The sequence below is a fragment of the Mesocricetus auratus genome, unplaced genomic scaffold (assembly GCF_017639785.1).
Source record: "Mesocricetus auratus isolate SY011 unplaced genomic scaffold, BCM_Maur_2.0 Super-Scaffold_100676, whole genome shotgun sequence".
Classification (NCBI taxonomy): Eukaryota; Metazoa; Chordata; class Mammalia; order Rodentia; family Cricetidae; genus Mesocricetus; species Mesocricetus auratus.
Genome location: NW_024429266.1, coordinates 113,616,640 through 113,638,436, shown reverse-complemented (window position 1 = coordinate 113,638,436; position 21,797 = coordinate 113,616,640). Strand labels below are relative to the sequence as shown.

The 21,797-nt window shown below is 47.5% G+C and overlaps 1 protein-coding gene across 1 annotated transcript in view; it reads left to right on the top strand.

Moving 5' to 3' along the window:
- The window catches only part of Gsdme (gasdermin E), a 55,135-nt gene extending 33,434 nt beyond the window's left edge, over positions 1-21,701 (top strand). The window contains exons 4-10 of the mRNA XM_005087183.4: positions 84-255; positions 2,963-3,083; positions 8,113-8,277; positions 9,923-10,050; positions 11,633-11,834; positions 13,491-13,564; positions 20,855-21,701. Of these exons, the coding sequence (XP_005087240.1) occupies positions 84-255; positions 2,963-3,083; positions 8,113-8,277; positions 9,923-10,050; positions 11,633-11,834; positions 13,491-13,564; positions 20,855-21,088 (1,096 nt within the window). The 3' untranslated portion in view covers positions 21,089-21,701. The remainder of the gene's footprint in view (positions 1-83; positions 256-2,962; positions 3,084-8,112; positions 8,278-9,922; positions 10,051-11,632; positions 11,835-13,490; positions 13,565-20,854) is intronic.
- Positions 21,702-21,797: the final 96 nt, after the last annotated feature.

Sequence of the window (21,797 nt, the reverse complement as noted above, 5' to 3'; positions counted from 1 at the left end):
CTTCCAGCCACAAGGCGAGAGTCGGGCCCCCGCCTCAGTCTCCCTGGAGCTATGGGTTACTCATGACCACTTTTCTCTTTCAGAACAGTTAATCTGGACAACCCGGTGCTCCAGCAGGTGCTGGAGAGGAGGCACGAGGTCCTGTGTGTGCTGATACAGAAGATCGTGACCACGCAGAAGTGTGTGATATCTGAGCATGTGCAGACGGAGGAGAAGTGTGGAGGCATGGTGGGGATTCAGACCAAGATCGTGCAGGTACCAGGTCCCAGCATGGAGACCTTTCCCCGTGGGCCCCTTGTCCGGTGCCTTCCTCCTTCTACAGAGAGACACAGGACTCAAGCTGGCTCTGGTAAACAAGCCCTCCCTGGCTCATGTAGCTAAGGTCTTTGAGGTATCTGGCCTCAGTGTCCGTGTGACCCAGGACATGAAGATGTGAGCCGCTCTCCTTCCCGGAAAGTGGAGTTGTCTTCCTCGTGGAGGTTGTGGCTCCAGGCTGTCCTCAGATTTGTCACAGTGCAGGGAAAGAGTGTTCCAGGGCTGGATCTCACCAGACCGTGTGGGTTGCATCCTTCTCAAGCGGTGGTAATGGAATCCTGGTGAAGTGGTTGTCAACCTGTGGCTTGCGACCCCCTCAACAAACCTCCGTCTCCAAAAGTCACTTACATTATGATTCGTAACAGTAGCAAAATTAGAGTTATGAAGTAGCAAGGAACAGAATTTTATAGTTGGGAGTCACCACAACATGGGGGACTGTGTTTAAAGAGTCACAGCATTAGGAAGGTTGAGAACCACACTGCTCTAGTGTCTAGCTGGATCTGGGCCAGGCACCGTCCCTTATGGAAGTAGAATGCGTCTGTCAAGGAAATTGTTTACTCAGGCACTAGCTGGGCCAGAAACAAGAGGATCTGTCTGTCTGTCTGTCTGTCTGTCTGTCTGTCTGTCTCATTTACAGCTTCTTTCAGATTCCAACTGCCCCTGGAGTTGATTCATTAGCCCTTAGCTGACTGCAGGGCATAGAATCTTAGTAGTCTCCATCTTGGTAGTGCTTGCTTTCCCTAGAAGACCCAGGAGGCTGTGTTTGGCAAGGGTCTGGGGGGGTGTGGTTGTAAGTCTAGATCTGGGGCTGGTGGATAGGCAGGTGAGTGGCAGATCACAGACGGGAAAGGAGGAGCTGATAGAGGTGGCTTCAGCTAGCCCTGCTGTCACTTCTGCCCTGGTCACTGCCCACTGAAGCCCAGCTGTTGCTGTTATCTCTTGACTCAAAGTAAACCCTGTACCAGGGGCAGATCGCTACACTGGGCTGTTTGGCTCCAGTGTCTGGCCAACAGAGAGATCTCCAGCTTCCTGTTCCTGGGTGTACTGTGGGAAGGACCTGATACCCCAGCCCTGCCCATCCAGCTTCCTCCTGTCTGTCTCTCTTCCAGCCTCTCCTACTGCCTTGCCATGTAGCATAAATTTTAATTGTTCTTAATAATGAAAACCCAGAGACAGATGTTGGGGTTAAAGCTGAAGATCAGAGAAGCCAAGTGGCAGCCACTGGAGACTTCTCACCTCTACCAACGCTTGGACCGAAGGGGTGATCCTGTCCTCAGACTGCATCTGTCTCCACTAAACCTCAGACTGCACTGAGCTCCTTCTTTACATTCCTCTCTAGTGCTGGGATTAAACGTGTGGTATCCCAAGTGCTGAGATCACCTTTGTGTGAGCTCTGTTCCTCTTTTAGACTGAATCAGTTTTGTGTAGCTTAGGGTGGCCTTGAACTCACAGAGATCCCTTTGCCTCTGTCTCCCAAGTGCTGGGATTAAAGGTGTGCACCACCACTGCCTGGCCTCTATAGCTAACTGGTGTGGCTAGCTTTGCACTCTGATCTTCAGGCAAACTTTCTTTGTTAGATCACAAACAAAATATCACCACATTATCATCCCAGCTTTGTGTAGAACATCAGCCATAGGGGTGTGAACAGTTCAGTGGACATTTCTCAGTCAGCCTTAATCCTGTTGGGGTTTTCACTGGGATTTCAAAATTGTTTCTCAAAGCCTTCAAAGGGAACTGGAAACTGATCTTATCTATCTGCAATCATATATCACATAGCTATGCTATGAGTTACATCGCCAGGTAATTTTGTTGGTGATGTCACACCACGGAGTAGCTTATACAGGCCTAAATGTCTGCAGGGCTTCATGGTGGACCTGAAGGGATACAGTGAACCTGACACTCAAGAGGCTACTGCCAGTCTAACTCAGCACACAGCTTATAGCCTGCTTCCTCCCTCCCTCCCTCCCTCCCTCCCTCCCTTCCTTTCCTCCCTTCCTTTCCTCCCTTCCTTTCCTCCCTTCCTTCCTCCCTTCCTCCCTCCCTTCCTTTCCTCCCTTCCTCCCTTCCTTTCCTCCCTTCCTTCCTCCCTCCCTCCCTTCCTTTCCTCCCTTCCTTCCTTCCTCCCTCCCTCCCTCCCTCCCTCCCTCCCGCCCACCTGCCTGCCAATATGGAATGTACTCTTAAAATACTGTAAAATGTAATGTTAAAGATCTAGTCTAGTGTGCATGAGCCAGCAGCATAGCCATTTATAATTACCACGTGTTCCATGCTGACAGTGACTGAATGTGCCCAGGGGACCTGTTAGCAGCATCACCATAGATATGAGCGAAGCCTTCTGCAGTGATGTTACAGTGCCCATGAGCACACTAGGACATAGAAGCCTTCTGTTGCCATTAATCCACTTATTGTGGGACCTCAGCAGTATAGTATTAAGTATGTTGTTATCAAGGCATGTTCTGTGGTGTAGCTTCCTACCCCATGCTCTGCCATCTTACCCCTGCCACCAGATACCAGTGCCAACCGTCTCCATCTCTTTCCTTAGATCGGTGCCTATTTCCCAGAATTCTTAGGAGGCTGGGCATAGGGGTGACAGGAAGAAGCCAAGAGTGCTTCTTGAGTACACAAGGGGTACATATTTTGCTCACAGGTGTCAGCAATGGAGGACGGGACCGTCATCAAGGATACCAATGTGGTGTTGGAGATCCCTGCCGCCACCACCATTGCCTGTGGCGTCATCGAGCTGTATGTGAAACAGGATGGCCAGTTTGGTGAGTCGTCATGAGGTATGCCCTGGTAGAAAGGGAGAAGGAAATAGCAGAGGGATGTGAGCATCACAGGATCAGGGAGGCCCTGGGAAGCCAGGGGCAGGGTGCACCTCCTGCTCCTCAGGTGTCACTGTGGCTGTGGGAGGAACGGGGGCTCGGTGGCCAGCCAGACCCCCGCGAAGCTGCTGAGCGTCCCCCAGGTTAAGGCCCCATGAAGTTGCTTTTCTGTTGCCACGAGAAAGCACATGACTGGGCAACTCATAGGAGCAAGGGTTTGCTTGGGCTTACAAGTCTAGAGGGATGGAAGCCCATGAGTCTGGGAAGCAGCAGACAGGACAGTGGGAGCAGGGTGTTGAGAGCTGGCACCCTTCATTGTAAGCATAAAGCAGCAGGAGCAGGAAGTGTGTGAGCCTTTACCTCCTGTCCCACTCCCGGCGACACACTTCCTCCAACAAGGTCACAGCTTTTCAACCTGAGGACCAAATGTTCAAATGCCCAAGATTATGGGGGACATTTCTCATTTAAGCCGCCACAGGCCACCTGCTCAGAAGGGGAATGAGAGTCCCTGATGGGTCTTGGATGGAGTTAAGCCAGCCGAGGCCTGGGAAGTGCTCTGACATAGCAATGAAAATAATTTTGTGGTAGGGAGGGGTCCCTACCACAAAAGGAACTGTATTTAAGGTCACAGCATTAGGAAGGCTGAAAACCATTGTACTAGATGCCCAAGCCCCTTCCCTATTCCCAAGGAGAACACTACCTGACTGCGTTTTTAGGAATGGGGAAATGTAACATCACAAACTGGTGTTAACCTTTCTGGCTAGGATAGAGATATTACGCTTTTGTCCACTGAAAGCTATCTTTTGAAAGTTCCTTCTGAAACGTCTCAGATAAATAGTCTGCCTGTGGCTTGCTTTCAAAATGGCATTAGCGGGTGTGTGGTGGGGGTAAGGTAAAGGACGCAGCTGGCAGTTGGGTGTGACAGTCACTGAGGCTGGCAGATGTGCACTATGGTCACTGTAGCTGTGTACTCTTGTTAAGCGTGAGCTTTGCTCTAGAGAACAGACTGCAAGCATGCCGTGTGCCACTCTCCTGCTTGTCTTTGATGTGGGTGAGGTGAGCTGGCCTCTGTGACACCGTGTTGACTCTCACGAAGACCACACGACATGCTAGCCCACTCTGCTGCAAAGATGGGAAAAAGGTCACCAATGTCACCCACCCAGTGGGCACTCAAGGGTCTGAAAGGGACAAAGCATTGAGCCTCCCCACTGGCCTGTGCTTTGGGGGCGGGGGCTGGGGGTTGGGGAGTGGGAGTGGAAGTGATTTGTCTGAGGGGACGTTTAGAGAAGGTGTCGGTTTTAAGAAATTGATTAGGAATGCTAGGTGAGGGGAACCTGGGCTGCTCAGAACACTGGGGTGGCCATTACATCCCAGTTGCAACTAGTTCACAGCATTTAAAAAGAGAGTTGAGCCTTGGCCTGGCTATGTTGCTGAGAATGGCCCTGCACTAACTCCTTATCCTCCTTCCTCCACCTCCAAATAATGGGATCACAGCTTATGCTGCCACACCCGGGCCCTCCAGTAATTCTTTCTTTCTTCTCTTTTTCGTTTCCTCCCATGTCCTTTCCTTCCTTCTCCCCTTTCTCCTCCTTACCCCCTGACCTGTTTGTTTGCATGTGAACACACCCGAGGGTGATCAGGCTGCTCCCGGTATCAGCGTATGATAAGCAGTGTCCCTGTGCACTTGTGTGGTTCAGTGGGTGCAGATGCTTCAGGGGCCTCTCAGGCACATTTGACTGATCGTCACTCTTTCTTGAGGCTCAGTTGGTAAACACTGCAAATATTCATGAGTACAATAGTGATATTCGCTGTGGTTACCACAACCACACTAATCTACTCAGCCAGGACATCACATAATCAGCATTTTTGGATATGTGTGTGTGTGTGTGTTTGCATTTAGGCTATACTAGTTTTAGTTGAGACTTTTGTAAATGACTACATGTATTTATTTGCGTCTGTACATTATGTCAGTTTTCTCCTTCTACCGTTTGGGCCTTGGGGCTACAACCCAGGTTTCCAGGCTTGCTTTACCCACTGGGCCACCTTGCTGTCCCACATTTATCATTTCTCTTGATAAGAGCATCAATAACGGCACAGGCTGTTTTGAAATCTACACTGTACTATTAACTGCAGCCGAGTCTACTTCCTGTCATCCGGCTGAGGCTGTGTGCCCAGCCTGTCTGCTCAGCCCGATCCCTTTCTCAGCCTCAGAGAAGGGCAGCTCTGCTTTCCTTCCAGGAGAGCAGCATCCTTTAGCCTGACTCACGTTCCCCACACACGATTTCCCGGGTTCCTCCATGTGGTCCCACATGATAGAATTTTTTTTGTTCAATGGCTAAATAATATTCCTTTCTGTAAATGTGCCATGTTCTGTTCATCTGTTGCTGAGCTGGTAGGTTGAGTCTAAGTCAGAAAACAACAAAGTATCACTGCTGATACTGTGGAGGTCTTGACTTATTTTGTTGTTGCTGTTTTTGCTTTTACATTATTTTATGTGTATGAGTGTTTGGCCTATATGAATGTATGTGCACCGTGTGTGTGACTGGGGAGGTCCGAGGGGAAGGCATCAGACCCCCTGGAACTAGAGTTAGGGATAGTTGTGAACCACCATGTGGGTACCAGAAACCAAACTCAGGTTCTCTGGAAGAGCAGCCAGTGCTCCTAACTGCTGAGCTGCAGTACTTTCTTTTATTTCTCATTCCCAGGGCTCCCATCTTCACTTTAAACCCTAACATTTATTTTAACCCACACATTTGTTTCCATGGTAACAGCATCACTAATGCTTGTCCCAATTTTGTATATTTGATGACAAAACTTCCTCATAACTGGAACTTTGGGTCATTTAGCCAATGGGTTTCTATTTCATCTACTTCATAGGCCCCATGATCACTATTTTTCTCTGCTTTGTGAGTTTCACTCTTCTAGATTCTACATATGAGTGTGATTACACAGTGTTTGTCTTCATGTGTCTGGGGCTTAATGTTCTCCAGATCTGTGCATGGGTTTCCTTTTCATGAGTGAGTAGTATTCGTTGTGTGCATATAACTGCAATTGTTTTATCTAGTATACTTTATTTATATATTTAACTACTGTGTTATTTCTTTAAGGTCCTTTGAAAATGTGGCCCATGAGAGAGGATGGCTATGAACTTTGGGAGAATCCTTGGTGGCTAGAGACCAGGAAAGAAGCTTTTCCCTGCCAAGCTGCTTGCAGCTCATTTGGGGTGGCCTGTTTGACCAGGAGCTTCTTTCTTCTTAAAGTTATGCTTTCTGCATTCTGCCATCTCCTAACCCCCATCCCTGGCCTTGGAGGCAGCTGCACAGCTTTTGTCCTCTGTTGAGCACTCATCTTTGCATGCTGTGGCCGGGTCCCTAGCCATTAGAGCTCTGCTCTCTCCCCTTTGCTACCTGTCTGTATTTCCTGTCGCTCTCCACATGGAACAGTCTGATAACTCTCACCAGCAAACTTCTGGGGGCTGGAAGGAGAACCTGTCCAGGCTTCCGACCTATGGCAGGGTTACTGTGGACAGCCGCCCTAGCTGTCCTGTGGGAGCTGAAAGGAGATGCCTGTCCATGCTTCCTGCCTGTGGCAGGGTTAGTGTGGACAGTGGCCCTGGCCGTCTAGTGAATCCCAAGAAGCCAACTCCACCCTTCTGTGTTCTCAGAAGCCGTGGAACGCCTCCTTCCAGGCTCTCACTGGTCTAATAGAGGCACTATCCTTCCTTCTGAAACTGAGCTTGCACTTGGGCAGTGGCTATCTGTTCATCCTCTAGTGTGACTTCAGTCTGATGGTCCCAGCAGTGACACTGTTCCTCACTCTGCCTTCCAATCCCAAGCGTCTATCTGGGGCTGTGGAATGACTGAAGCAACTCCCTTCTTCTCACCCCCCCATGCTCAGAAACCCTGTGCTTTCTTCCGTCTTGCAGTGTAGCGAGTAGTGAGGATTGTAAGCTACAATCGAGCATTCCATTCACCTGCTCATACTCTCCATGGTTGCCTCTGTTCCCAGGATAAGCTTTGACCTGCAAGTATTCCCAGCTTGACCTCTTATCACCTGCCCCCTGGTCTCCCTGGAAGGAAGTTAATCCATTGTGTGGAAACACCCAGCCCTGTGCCCAGCTTATGCTGGAAGGTGGCTGCTTGGGCTCCGCTTCAGCCAGGAGTCCTGCTCTGGTTCTCCTTCACCATGATGGCATTAGGGTGTGAAAGCCCACATATTTTACGGTGAAGGAATGTGAGGAAGTGTGGAGGACAGAACCTAGGACTTTCTGACCCTCCTTTGAAGTGGTGGCACACCGTCCAGGAGAGGTCAACCAAAGGTTCCACCTCATCTCAGAGGGCAAGGACAAGGACACAGAAGGAGCCCTTGGGTACTCCTAAGCTTGCTGTAGTGCAGGGTTATTCTTTCTGTTGGCCATGCTGCGCTCCATCAGACTGAACATGAAACTCTCAGGTGAGCAGGCAGGGTAGCACATGTCTGTAATCCCAGCAACCAGATCTAGGGTTAGAGGTCAGCCTGGGCTACACAGTAAACCTCTTTACTAGTTATTTTTCTGTTGCCGTGACAAAACACTATGACCAAAGACAACTCAAGGAAGAGAGAGTTTAATTTGGCTTCTGGTCCCAGGGAGAGGAGAGTCCATCATGGAGGGGCAGAGGCATGTCAGTAGGGACAGGAAGCTGAGGTCACACTAGGTGACAATAGCTCAAAGCTGTAACTCTCAGAGCCCGCCCCCAGTGACATACTTCCTCCAGCGAGGCTGCACCTAACACTGCCACCAGCTGGAGACCACACACTCAAATGATGAGCCTATGGGAGACATTTCTCATTCAAACCACCAGACCGTGTCAAGAAACAGATGCAAAGAAGCAAAGGCGTTTTTGTGTCTTCTAGCACAGCCTGAGCTATGGAGAGGCGAGTGTGAGATGTGGATGAGCTGTGCTGACCCACGTCTGGGCTTTTCTCCCCACGACAGAATTCTGTCTCCTCCAAGGGAAGCATGGTGGCTTTGAGCATGAGAAGAAAGCTGACTCTGTCTACTTGGACCCCCTGGCCTACAGAGAATTTGCTTTCCTGGACATGCCGGATGGGGGTCAAGAGATCTCGTCCCCGGATGGGCCATTACGTGTTTTAAAACAAGGTATTTATTGCCTGCAGTGTGGTTATGGTCAGATGGAGAAGTGGACCCCCTCCCAAGAGGTGATGGGACCTTCAAGACCCCCTTGGATCTGAGGGAGGGCCAGGTTTCTGGTGCTGTTTTGGAGAATGGAGAGAGATCCCTAGCATGGGAGGCCAAGGTGTGCACTGGGCAGGCGCCTGGCAGTTTTCTTCCCCTGTAACCGCAGACCCCGACTGACTACTGAGGAAGGCCAGGAATGAGCAGAGCTGGAGACTCCAGGATCTCTGTCAGCTTCGTTACATTCTGGGCTTTACTGCATGGCAGGCTGCTCTTTGTCAGCATCGTAAAAGCCATGGAGGCGCCTCACCCACATGGCAGCAGGGATGGACCCATGAATTGGTCATTGCAGTTCTCTTTGCTCCACATAGCTTGTGGCTTTCGAATTGGTTTGCTTTTCTGAGTGCAGGAGAGCAGTGTGCAGAAGGGAGAACAGGTTAGAGGACAAAGGAAAACATGTGATAAGAGCTTAGGAGGAGCCAGGGCTGCCTCAGACTATGCGGTGCCTTGCATAACAAGGAAAGAGAACCCTCTCCAGGGCTTCAGTAAATCCCTAACCAGAGGATGCTGTTCCTGCCACAAAGTGTCGGTGCTGGAGAACAGGGTGATGGAGACCCGAGGCTAAGGTAGATCTTCCCTGGGGCAAGAGCTGACTAAACTTGAGGCGTCTTGCAAGATGTGACTGAGGCTGAGCTGGAGTTGCCCGGCAGTGTGAACTCCCTTCCCGCTGCTCCAGGCAGAATCAGCCATCCTCTTGACTGGAGTGCCTTGGGCAGCTGGGGATGGTGGCAGGTGTAGCAGGAATACTGGCCCCCAGATTCTAGGCTAACCAGGACAGCCTTTCTCTCCAGGCAGGGTCTGATGAAGACTGAGTTGTATCTGGGGGAGTGTTTGAAGATACACCTCAGGAGCTCTGTGCCCCACCTGTAAGGCTTTTGGCAATTGTTTCCCAGGCCTCCATCAGCAAGGCCATGCATTTGTTTCAGCATGCAGTCCTCAGTAGGAAAGCACAGCCTCATCTTTTTTGACTTAATTTACTAGGAACTTTTGCCTGTCCTGAGGAAAGAGAAGAGGATTTCAGGGCTCAGGTTCCGGGCCCCCTGGGAGGATGTGAGCAGCATAGCAGAGTACACTCTGTGCTCATCTTGAGCAGGGGTGAAAGGCACAGGGAGGGAAGTGGACTCCATGCTTGTCAGGGACACAGGGTGCTGGCCCTTTTATGGTGTATTGAAAAGGAAAACCTGCCAAACTGTTGTGCATCTCTAGACAGCGCTGGGAAGGACCTGTTTGGGGACCAGTGTGGTTCATACTCAGTGATTCAGCCTTGAGGATGCATTTCTATAGATACCATGCCAAACAAGAGCTTAAGTAGCTTCCAGGAACCACCTGGTCAAGGTTAGCTCTGCATGTGCAGAGAAGGGTGAGACCTGGGGTGTCCAAGTGTGCTTCCCTGTCCCTGTACCTTCCCTGGTTCTTGAGAATCACTCAGGGTGCTGCGTGTCTCCAAGCCCCACAGCCAGCTCTGAACCTGGAATCCTTGGGAGGGGGTGACCGAGAGTCAGGCTGTGAGCTAGGCCTGACCCTGCCTGCATCTGCTCTGCCTCTGCAGCAACACTGCACCTGGAGAGGAGCTTCCGTCCCTTTGCCGTGTTACCTGCACAGCAGCAGGTGGCGCTGTTCTGCCTCCTGCAGACAGTCCTGTTTGATGAGGAGCTACTGAAGGCCCTGGAGCAAGTGGTGAGGTGGCGGGGGAGGTGGAACCGGGGGTGGAGAAGAGTGTTGAGTTTGGGTTTGCACCTGGTTGCTCTGAAAATGTGCACAGGCTAGACTCCTCAGGATACGCTTTGGGATAATTCAAAATTACGTTTCACTACCTCCTTTTAACCCTAAAGCTTGTTGCTGACATCAGGTGGAGAGGGATAAGTGACTTCCTTAGAGCTATAACAAATGACCACAAGCTTTATCAGAAATTTATTCTCTTACCGACCTGGAGGGCAGAATCCAGAATCGACAGTGGCAGCAGAGCCAAGCCCCTCTGGGGGAGAATTCTTGTTACCTGCTGTTTCTGGTGGCTCCTGTTATCCCTTGGCTTGTGGCTGCATCACTCTTATCTCTATCCTGCCCTCTCTTGTTTGTTGGGGTCTTCTCTAGACACAAAACTCACCAAGGACCACCGTTACTGGATACTGGGTGCTCTTACATTGAGACTCTCACCTTAATGACCCTTGCAAAGGCTCCTTCCAAATAGGCCTGTTCTGAGACTGCAAGGGACATGCATAGCTCAGTGAAGGCTATGAGGCAGAGCCTGTTAGCCTGCTCCATTCCCATTCAGGACACAGATAAGTAGGTTTTATCACTGTTTTGCAAGATTTTGAGGGACACACCAGCTGCTCACCCTCCATCAGCGCAGAGTTTTTGTACTTAATGAGGTGGAGGCTTTGACAATTTTCTTTTCATGTGAGCGTTTTCCACCTTTCTTTCTATACTGCTCAAATGCTTTAGGTGTTCAGAAAACACTCTTATTTGCCTCCCTCTTGAAATGAGATTGCACCAGAGAGCTTAGGAACCAGGGGCAGAATTGCAGTTGTCTGAGGTGTCCAGTTTGCCTTCTGGAGGATGCAGGGCTTAACCCTAGGAAGAACACAAATGTTTCAGAACCCCACGACTTTTACTTCATAAAATAGTTCCCTCCTAGAGGAAAACATCAGGCTGCTCCCTTGTGGAGAGAGTAGCAGCTGCCCTGTCAGGTGCTGGTCGAGCATCAGCTGGCAGCTGGGTGTTAGCGGGGACACAGGGCACTTATGGAATGGAGCTAGCCCAGAGGGTCAGAACTGGTTCATGGGCAGTGCCAGCCACCCCAGAGCAGCCCTGTGGGGATGGACTAAGCTACCAAGGCAGGCTGGGAACACACTAGGTTTAGAGAGCTGTTTTTAAGAGTGGGAATGAGGAAGAGGATTGCTTTTATGTCTGTCCCAGTCATCAGTTTGGTATGGAGCCGCCTGTCCCTGGTGTCTGGTGGTAAAACTCCATGACCTTGCTTTGGTCTAGGAGGTTCTTTCTCCCGACATTTCCTGCATGATTTTCCTCCTTCCCTGGAGAAAGGCTGGTACTTGGGTGAGGCTCACCTTAGTGTGTCCTTAGGTGGAAATTTAAGCCCACAGATAGCATCAAAGTATGGAAAAGGGTTCAGGGCCTGCTTTACCTGGAGAGGTTGCGGTGCATGGAGTGTTGGGAAGGTGAGGTAGGGCAGAGGCTCAGTTGGGTTGTATGTCAATGGGTTCTGCTTCACCATAGCCTTTCTTCCCTTTCTACATTGTAGTGTGACGATATGGCTGGTGGCCTCTGGTCCTCACAGACTATCTTGGCAATGGAGTTGCTGACAGATAGTCAGCAGCAGGACCTCACAGCCTTCCTGAAGCTGGTGGGCTGCAAGGTACAGGGTGAGCGTCCTGGCCCGCAGGATGAGGTCAGCAACCAGAAGCTCTTTGCAACAGCCTACTTCCTGGTCAGTGCACTAGCAGGTATGGAAACCAAGACAAAAGAGAACAGGGCAATGTCTGCCATGGCTGGGAAATGGTGTTGCCTTTTGTGTGCTTCTGGAACACAGAGGCAAAGATGACCAAGGATGCTTTGGTACAGTTCTCACTTCAGTCCTGAGGAAAGGGGGTGCAAGGTCAGGGGAGAGTCCTGTCACTCCGAGCACCCACTCTGAGGGTACGTCTGTCCTACTCAGGGAAGACTACCTCCTGGTTCCCTCGCTGAAAGTCCCTTTCAAAATACAGCCTGTGACCCACAGCAGCGTCCGGACAGTGCTGTGTAGCAGGCCCGTTCCCTTGGCAGCTGTTTGTCCCACTCTTCCTGTGCGCTTGTGGCACACATCATGGTATTCTCGGGGTCAGAGTATGTGCTGTGTGACAGATACACAGGCCAGGAGGCAGCTATGGCTGGGCTTCTACATAGGTCTTGAGACAGCTTCCCAGGGTTACTGCCCCATGAAACACACCATGCAGGAAAGCCTGGTGGTTCCCTGGGACGCAGCTGTAGCTACATCCCCTTCCCAGAGGCCCTACTTTCCTCCAATGCATGCTAATATGCACTGGGGCCCTGATACACAGGGGCTTTCTCCCAGCACTACGGAGGTGTTTAAAAAATGAATCAGCGCCAGGCGGTGGTGGCGCACGCATTTAATCCCAGCACTCAGGAGGCAGAGGCAGGCGGATCTTTGTGAGTTCGAAGCCAGGCTGGACCGACAGCCTCCAAAACAATAGAGAAACTCTGTCTCGTAAAAACAAAAACAAAACCAACCAACCAACCAAACAAACAAAAAATGAATCAGCAAGCGTGTTCCAGCTTGATGTGCTGATGGGTAAACCCTGCGAAACTCCACCTGGACCTGGACCCATGCTAACAGTGAACATGCTTGAGTACAGGCTTTCTGTCAGGCTTGAGAAGCCTTCTCACGTATCCTCTACTACTTAAGCATTTCTGTGTAGAGCAGCTCATGGCTGACGGGGGATAGCACAGTCCTATTCTCCCTGACCTAGACACAGCTCTGCAGTTGAGCACAAGAGGGTGTTACACAAAACTTATTCCCATTTGGAAACTGGATGCAGGGAAGGTTTTAGGTACAGCCAACATCTGTATCAACCCTGCCTTTCCATCTGAGCTGTGAACTCATTTTAGCAGCCATCGAGGTGGTTGGCTTTTGGTAGCATTCTGGTTAATCTTGGATTCGTCCTTGGCCAACTCTTCCCAGACATCATGGCATCCTAAGATCTGGGGATTGTGCTGGAATAGTGGTCCCTCTTGGGCCCTGACTGTGGCATTTGGCTTTATCCTGCTTAGCTGCTTCCAGAACTGCAGTCGGCTGTCTCCAGGAAAGCTTCCTCTGCCTGTGTGACTATGAGCAAATCTTAGCTCTCAATACCACAGAACCTCATCTGTAACTGAATCACCTTTTCGAGACTTGCTGGGCAGTTTTAGTTTTCCAGGCAGTTAAGGGAGGGCAGAGCATGTCTGGCCTGGGACATGCATCAGGGTGAGAGCTGTCTTTGTGCTGTGCTCACAGTTGTGGGTAAACATCTCTAGGGATGAGGCTACAGGCATGCACCACCGTGATTGGCTCCCACAAACTGGTTTTTGACAATGACCATGACCATGATGCATGTCTTCCACAGAAATGCCAGATAATGCCACAGTTCTCCTGGGGACTTGCTGTAAACTCCACGTTATTCATGTGCTGTGCCACCTGGTAAGAAGCCCTCAGATGGGGCAGTGGGGTGGAAAGGAAAGGGGATGAGGAGGGATGGATGCTATCCACTGGTAAAACATCTCCAGTTTCTCAGCTTGAGACTGTAAGCACGGGCCATCATTAACACATGGGTACTGGGGGAGGTCCAGAGCAAAGTGTTCAGAGCTGGCTAGCAAAGCAGCCCAGTGTGCAGACTCCAAATCATGTTCTTTCCCCAGTTTGGAGACTTGGCCATAGCTTGGGACTGAGAGGCCCAACACCCTGTTGTTGGTCACTGATGTTGGTATCAGTAACTTGGTGCTCTCTGGAAATACCACTGCAAGAGCAAGTGACTAGTGATGAATCCAGCCGCAGAGTGGAGCTAAGTTCTCAAGTTAGAGAGGGCAGTTAGCAGAGGGACTAGCAACAGGTTGCCCCAGATTGCCCAGAAGCAGCTTCCACAGCCTGTGTTGGTAGAAGGCATCCCTGGGACATTTAAGGTCTAGTTTAGGTCCAGGCCCCACGGTTACTCCATAGAGCAAAGCATGTCTTCTGGGAATACCAAACCATGTAGGTGGTCTTGGAAGTTGTTCTGTATGGAGAATGTGTCAGAAGCCAAGACCACTAGGTATCTTATCACACAGCTGGGCAGGTGCCATCAGAATTGACCATAGATTCTGTGCCCCAGTGGATACTCAACTACTTGGAAACAGTTGAAGGTGATGGCAGCTAGTGTAGTTTGATTATATAAATGATACAATTGTCCTAATTGCACAAGATGATGAGCAAAACAGCTCTGTTGCCTCTTGCAGCAGTGAGTGCTCAGCACTTCCAAAGTCTGTTTCTCAAGTATTTAGGGACTAATTAAATCCATTGAGGAAGTACACAAAGAAGAAACTTGTGCTAAGGGAGCCAAGCCATAATGAACTCACTTAGCACCCCTTTAGTCAGCTCTGGCTCTGACCTAGGCTGATGTTCATGACCAGCCATGAACCAGTTCCAAAATGGGTGGACTCTGCTGTGTGCAGATGCACCTGGCCTGTCTTTTGAAGGCTGCTCAGCAGACAAAACAGGCTTCGTTAAAGGAAGACCTTCCTAGGAGCCCTCAGGAATCTCTGTAGATTTCTGGCTGCTGCTCTTTAGAAGAGCCAGGCTCCTGCAAGAGTGGAACATTGTGTACTTCTTATAGTGACTTACCTAGAAAAGGACACACAATCTATCCACACTCCTGTCTGAAGGCCCATGTAACTTTCAAGTCTTCTTTAAGAGTTTTGGGCAAACAGTGTCTGATATACTAACCATGTGCTGTGAACTGATAAGAGGGTAGGTTTGAATCAGTAGAGAAATCTAGAAAATATTCCTGGTCAGAGGATACAGAAGAGCAAGGACAAAGGTTCTTGAAGCAGGAAATACAATTAATGATAGTACCTACACTTGAGTTTATCCAAATATCCAAGAAATTCTAATATTGCCATTTACATTAATAAACAAAACAACCGATGGCCAAGTGATGGTAGTGGTGAGTGCATACTTCCTCAGAGCTAAGGGAAAACTGTATATTGCAGAACTCCAGAAATCAGCAAAAGTGCATAGAACATTAAACAACGTGGGGAGTACCTGTTGTATGTACGCTGCCCTTCACTACCCTGATGCTGTCTGGGGAAAGATGGAAAACGGCTGCAGGCCTCATCATTCTGCGAGCTTGCAAATGTAACGCCAAGCCAGAGTACTTACCGCGTTCTGTCCACTTTGATGAACTGGCTTGTGAACTCAGGGCTCAAAGAAGGTGGTCACCTGAGCTGGGTCTCCCATAATCATCTGAGCTCTTACCTTATTACAGACCTTGGGTCCTGTGCCCACACTGGGTGCAAGGCAGTGCTGTCACCATTTTGCTGCTTCAGACTCTGACGTACCATAGCCACATGCCCAGGAGCCATCTCCTCCTCACTCTACAATCCTGACGCTGTGGGGCTGTAGCCACACTGTGAAGCCCCAGCCTCACTTGTCTATCGGGAGCTAGCCAAGTTCCCAGTCAGGTCCTGCAGCTCCAGGAATCCATCGATCAGGGCCCCAACTGCCAGTGACATCTCACCCACCCACAGTGGGAACTAGGGAACTTTTTGTGCCTACAATTTTGGAACTGTAGCTGCTGGTGCAAAAAGTCTCAGCAACTCGGGCTTATAGTTGGGATCACATCCGTGGTCTTCAGTTTTGTGGCAAACAATGCCACACGTATTGGCCTCTCCATTGTTTACTCTTTGCATGATCTAGGTAGAATTCTACCCTGGCCTTGCAGTCACAGACCACAGACACCAAAAGGCTTGCATGCCACTCACATTAACCTGTGGCACAAAGGGGAATTCTCCCCCATGCCCTGCACCTTGAAGCATGGAAACCAGAACTACTGGAAAGGCCCAAGGAACTTGTCTTCCACAGTCCATTGACTTTGGCCTAGGACTGCTAGTACTGAATAAAACTTGTGCTTATCTCTTGGGTCCTGGAGGAGATACTGTCTGGATCCCACACCTATAAAGCCCCAGCAACTTTAATCACCCCCATGGGATTAGGGAAAAGCTCCTTTATGTTTTAAAACCTTAAATCCATGGTTACCATAGACGTTTATCTGGCGAGACCAGGAGAAAGGGGCTGGATCCATCCTGTAGCTCTAGAATTGCTACAGACCCAAGTATCTTCTACAACTCTTGGTATGATCTATGCGCACCTGGATAGCTCCTTTTACATCTCATACCAATGAGTCCATAGCAGCTGAATACACTTGGAAGCCTGTGCTCTTGGCAAAGCCCTACAGATACCTTTATGAACTACTGTGGCCAGGATTGTAGCTGTACCCCTAGACCCTAATAGTAGGAACCAAATGAGGCGCTGCATAGCGGACACACCTTGAGCTCATGTGTAACTAAAGCCATAGCATCCATCCAGCTGATACTCAAATGAACAAAAATTCCTACAGAAAATGCCTCAAAATATTGGCGTTTCCACAGATATACAGGATAAAAAGAACAAGCCAGCTCCAAAGAGAATAGCTGTTCTCTAAAAATAATCTCTGAGAAGGAAGTCTGAAGAGAGTTTACAGTAATGATCCCATGGAAACATTAATAAGTTCCAAGAGAATATAAACAAAATATGAAGAAGCAAGAAAAAGCAATTCAAGATGTGAGAAACTAAGAATTCTTACTTAATTCTTGAGCTAACACATCCAGCCAGTGCAGTAAGACACACAACGCTCTGACCACAGGCAGGAAGCAGCACCAGGAAAGACTGCAGAAGCTAAGGACAATGCTTCCAATGACTTCAGTAAGATAAGGGGCTGCTGTGCGTAATGGGGGAAGCTACAAGGTGTCTAGGGCAGAATGATGCGAGCAAATATCTGCACTGCGGGGATTCCAGATTGGGAAGGAAAAGAAGGCATTTAAAAACCAATTTCATGAAATAATATCTGAAAACTTCCCAAATCTTCAAAGAGATACAGAGATCTACACACAAGAAACATAAAAGACCCCAACTAAACTAACAAGCACATTATGCCCCCACCAAGGCATATTATAGTCAACACAAAAAAATTGTAAGACAAGGACAGAATCAGAAGGAAAAACAAACCTAGTCACATAAGGAATGCCCATAGATGTAAGGAGACAGAACGGTATGCTCTAAATACTGAAGAAGCTAATGTCAACCAGGAAACCAGAGCCTTTAAAAGTGAAGGACAAAGATGGTCTCACACAAGCAGAAATGGAGGGAATTCATGACACTGGATCAACACTGCAGAAACAATAATGGGAGCAGACAGCACTCTAGAAAGATCAGGTGCCATTATCACAGTGTGTGATATCACAGTGTTTGAGTATGCAAACCCCACACTAGAAAGATCAGGTGCCATTATCACAGTGTGTGATGTCACAGTGTGTGAGTATGCGAGCCCTACTGGCAAAGCAGACACATGAAAGGAAGGAACACTAAATCCCCAGCATGTCACAAAAATAAGTGACAGGTGAACATCTGTACAAAATAAGAATAGAGCAACACAATGACATGTACATGGATTAAATTCACCAACCAATAGACTAGTTGAATGAATGAAAAAAAAAAAAAGTAAGAAAGAGCAGGGCATGGTGGCGAATGCTTGTAATTCTAGAAATTGGCATATGGAGGTATTTTCAACAGAAAGCTTAAGGGCAGTGTGGGCTGCATGAGACCCTGTCTTAGAAAAAATAAAACAAAGAAAGCCCAAACATACCATTCACCACTATATGCTATCCACAGACACAAGAATCCACTTACTGATGCATGTGTGTGTGGTGGTTTTAATAGCAATGGCCCCCATAGACTGGCTCATGTGTTTGAATGCTTGGCCCATGGGCAATGTATCACTGTGGGGACAGGTTTTGAGGTCTCAAATGCTCAGACCAGGCTCAATGACACAAAGCTCTTTTCCTGCTGCCTGGGGATCAAGATGTAGAACTCTCAGCTCCTATCCAGCACCGTGTCTGCCTGCACACTGCCATGTCCTTCCATGATAATGGACTAAACCTCTGAAACTGTAAGGCAGCCTCAACTAAATGCTTTATAAGAGTTGTCATGTTCATGGTGTCTCTTCACAGTAATAAAAACCCTAGCTAAGACAGTGTATTAAAAGAAACAGAAAAAAAAAAGCAAGCACCCAAAAGCAAGCAGGAGTTACACTCATATTCTCATAGGAGAGGATGGACTTCAAATAAAAAACTAGAGAACGCAACCACTATATATTCATAAACGGATCAGTTCACCAACTGGATGCAGTAAGTGTAAATGTATGTGGATCGTTGAACTGGTACCAGTTCAATAGCCAAAACAACTGTAGATCTGAAAGCAGGGGGATGAATAGAGGTACAGCCAGGAACTACCCTTCTTTTTCCACTATGGGCAGCACACTGAGACAAAATTAAACACCTGAGTCTAAACGTGCGATTGTTACGTTACAGGCAGCTTAACCAGCAGCAGGAGCAGCAAACTCATTAGAACATGTACTACATACAGTATGTTAGGTCACAAAGAAGTCTCAGTGCATTTTTTTTAGTTTGAAGATAGTTGATTTATTATAAAAGAAATCAAGAATAACCAGTTATCACATTCTACCTACTACAGCCAAGACACATTGAACCCTATTATGCCAAGAATAAGCAATGGCCCAAGACAGACTACAGAGAGGCTGTGAATCACATTCAGTGAAAGGGCGCTCAGGGTTCTTGCAGAGGCACAGAGGATTTGATGAAGCCAAGGCACTGGCAGGCTCAAATGACTGTGAGGGACAAAATAAGATGTTCTTATTTTGTGGGTGAACTTTTAGGAAGAAGAAGAAGTCTGTGGAAGTTTTTCTATCAAGGCCACTCTCATAGAGCTAGTCCGCTGATAAACAGAGTGCATCTTTTACCTATGGCACACGTACTACCTTCAGTAGCCTTACTTCTGCACATTAACCCCATGCCCCACCACCCAGTAGAACTTCATTATTGTTCTAGAGCCGAAGTCAGTAATCACCCTTCCCCCAAGACATAATTCAGAGTGAGTCTTGGTTTTCTATTTTAACATGTTATTTATGTGATGAGTGTGTTATCTGCGTGTGTGTATATATAGCACATATATGCCTGACTCCCTCAAGGGTCGGATCCTTTGGATCCGGGGTCACCATGTGGGCACTGGGAACCAATGGTCCCTTCAAGAACAATGTGTGCTTACTTGCTGAGCCACCTCTCCTGCCCCCATGGGCTAGTTTCTGAATAAAGACCTTAGCCGTGGTTCTCAACCCTCCTAATGCTGCTACCTTTTCATACAGTTCCTCATATTGTGGTAACCCCTAACCATAAAATCATTTCGTGGTTTCGTCATAACTAATTTTACTACTGTTACAAACTGTGATGCAAATATTTCATATACAACCTCCTATGGGGTCTCAACCCACAGATTGAGAACTGCTGTCTTAGAGCCAATGGCTACGAATGAATCATTAGATACAATACACTGATTTACACTACATTAAATAAAAGGGCCAAAATATTTAGGTTTTTAACCGAAAAAAGATACTGATGAACCTAAACTGAGTTTTTTTTTAAATAACAGTTTAGCTTGGAAGAAATTTATTTTTTCTTTATAAAACCCTTGAAAATGATGGAGGTGCTAGTTGGTGCCACTATAATTCATAGCTATTACTTTGTAGCTTCTACTTAAGAATTAATTCATGACTATTTTGTTCCTTTAAAAAAATACTCTTTGGAAACCATTATTACTCCTGAAGACACATGCTCTAGGAACCTCTCTTGTAAAAAAAAAAGAAATGAAGACACAATCACGCTTTGCTAAGTCCAACTATCTACACACATTCTAACTTTGTCACTTCGCCAGTTAACCTATGGCCTCACTGTATTTTTACCCAGAAGTCCATCTTTAGCATAGGAAAAATGAATATTATGTATCTTTGGAGCTCACAAGGGAATAAAACTTAAAAAACCCCCAGAAATTATAAAAATACACATTCCTAGTGACTAGTAAGTGGAGAAATTCATGAAACAAATGCAAGGAACACAACAAAATCCATGTCCATAGCAAACATAGCAATGAAAGGGAAGTTTTGAACAATAAATGCATACATTGGACAACAGATCTTAGCAACTGACCAACTGCTACAACTCAAGGATGTAGGAAAAGTGAAGACAAACCAAAACCCAAATCTTAGCAGAAAATCAAAACTTAAAAACACAAAAGAGTTGGGTGTGGTGGCACATACCTTTAACTCCAATACTTGGGAGGCAGAGGCAGGAGGATATCTGTTCTTTCCAGGACAGCTTGATATACACAGTAAGTTACAAAACAGTCAGGAATACATATTGAGACCCATAATAGATAAACCACCCATACTTCACAGTAATTACAAACATATGAAAAGTTCAACACAAAATGGTATGTGCAGGCAAAAATTCCTATTGCCCTGATTTTTTAGCTATAGATTCTATAGTGTATTGAGTTACTCTAATGTATCCCACAAAAAAAAGCACACGTTTATCAGTAAAGTCAGATGAATCCTTATATGTGGCATACAAAAGGGACATGCTGATTTTTCTACCCTACTGGACTGATGGGGCTAGAAGTTGTAACATAATGAGGTTTTGGACAGGAAGACAGGCAAGGAAGAGAAAAACAGGCCTAAGGTCTTATCATGAAGAAACATGTATCTTGTCCTATTTGGGAGAACTGTTAAAAAAGATATCAAATTTGGATTGCCGGGGACATTTTGAAGTTGGTTTAAATTTGTCATTTCAGCTCCACGCTCTCTCTGATGACAGAGTATGTGATTTTGAAGACCCCACCTTGGCTCCTCTGAAAGATAACGAGAGGTTTGAGATTGTGCAGCGTTTGTTTGCTTCTGCTGACATTGTCTTGGAGAGGATGCAGTTGTCTGTGAAAGCCAATATCCTGAAGGACTCTTGCATCTTCCCATTAATTCTTCATATTACTCTAAGTGGGCTCTGCACTCTAAGCAAAGAACACGAGTAATGTCTTTGTCTGTCAGAAGTATGTGCTACTGGGCACTTTTCAGATGAAACTGAGAAAATACTTGGGTATTTTGGGCCCAAGAATGCTAAGTTGGTCAGTGAATTCCAAAGCACAGTAAGAGTGGTGATTTCCACACTAAATGCCTGCAAGTACTGTGAATGGTTTATTTTTATCAGAGGCCCACTGTGCCAATAGACAGTGAACCCTGGTAACCAAGGTAGACTCCAACACCTGAGTTACTGAGGGAAGAGTCAAGTGCTTTGTAATTGACTCACCTGTCATTTTATTTTCCATTCACTTCTGTTTTACCATCACGGAAGAGTCTGAGACTCCAAAATTCATCTTAGGCTGTGAATGCTACAGGAAAGCGATTCTCTTCATTTCTCTGGGACATGCTGTATATTATATGATGACTGAGAAACTGCAAATGGTACCTGAGTTTATGAAACAAAACTGCATAAAGGACATGTGATTTCACCCACCTCGACATGGGGATTTAGACTTATTTGGCTTTGTTACACTTTGATGAATATACTATGCCTGGAAAAGCTCCAGTGCATTCTGGGAATTTGTCACATGTTACAATTTCTATCAAAGTAAATTCTGAACTATGTATAGTTTGTTGTTTATTCTGTTCTGATATCCTGCTCCAGCAGGCTTGGACAATCTCCCCAAGCCTCCCAATTCCACTGAATATCTGTTACTATAT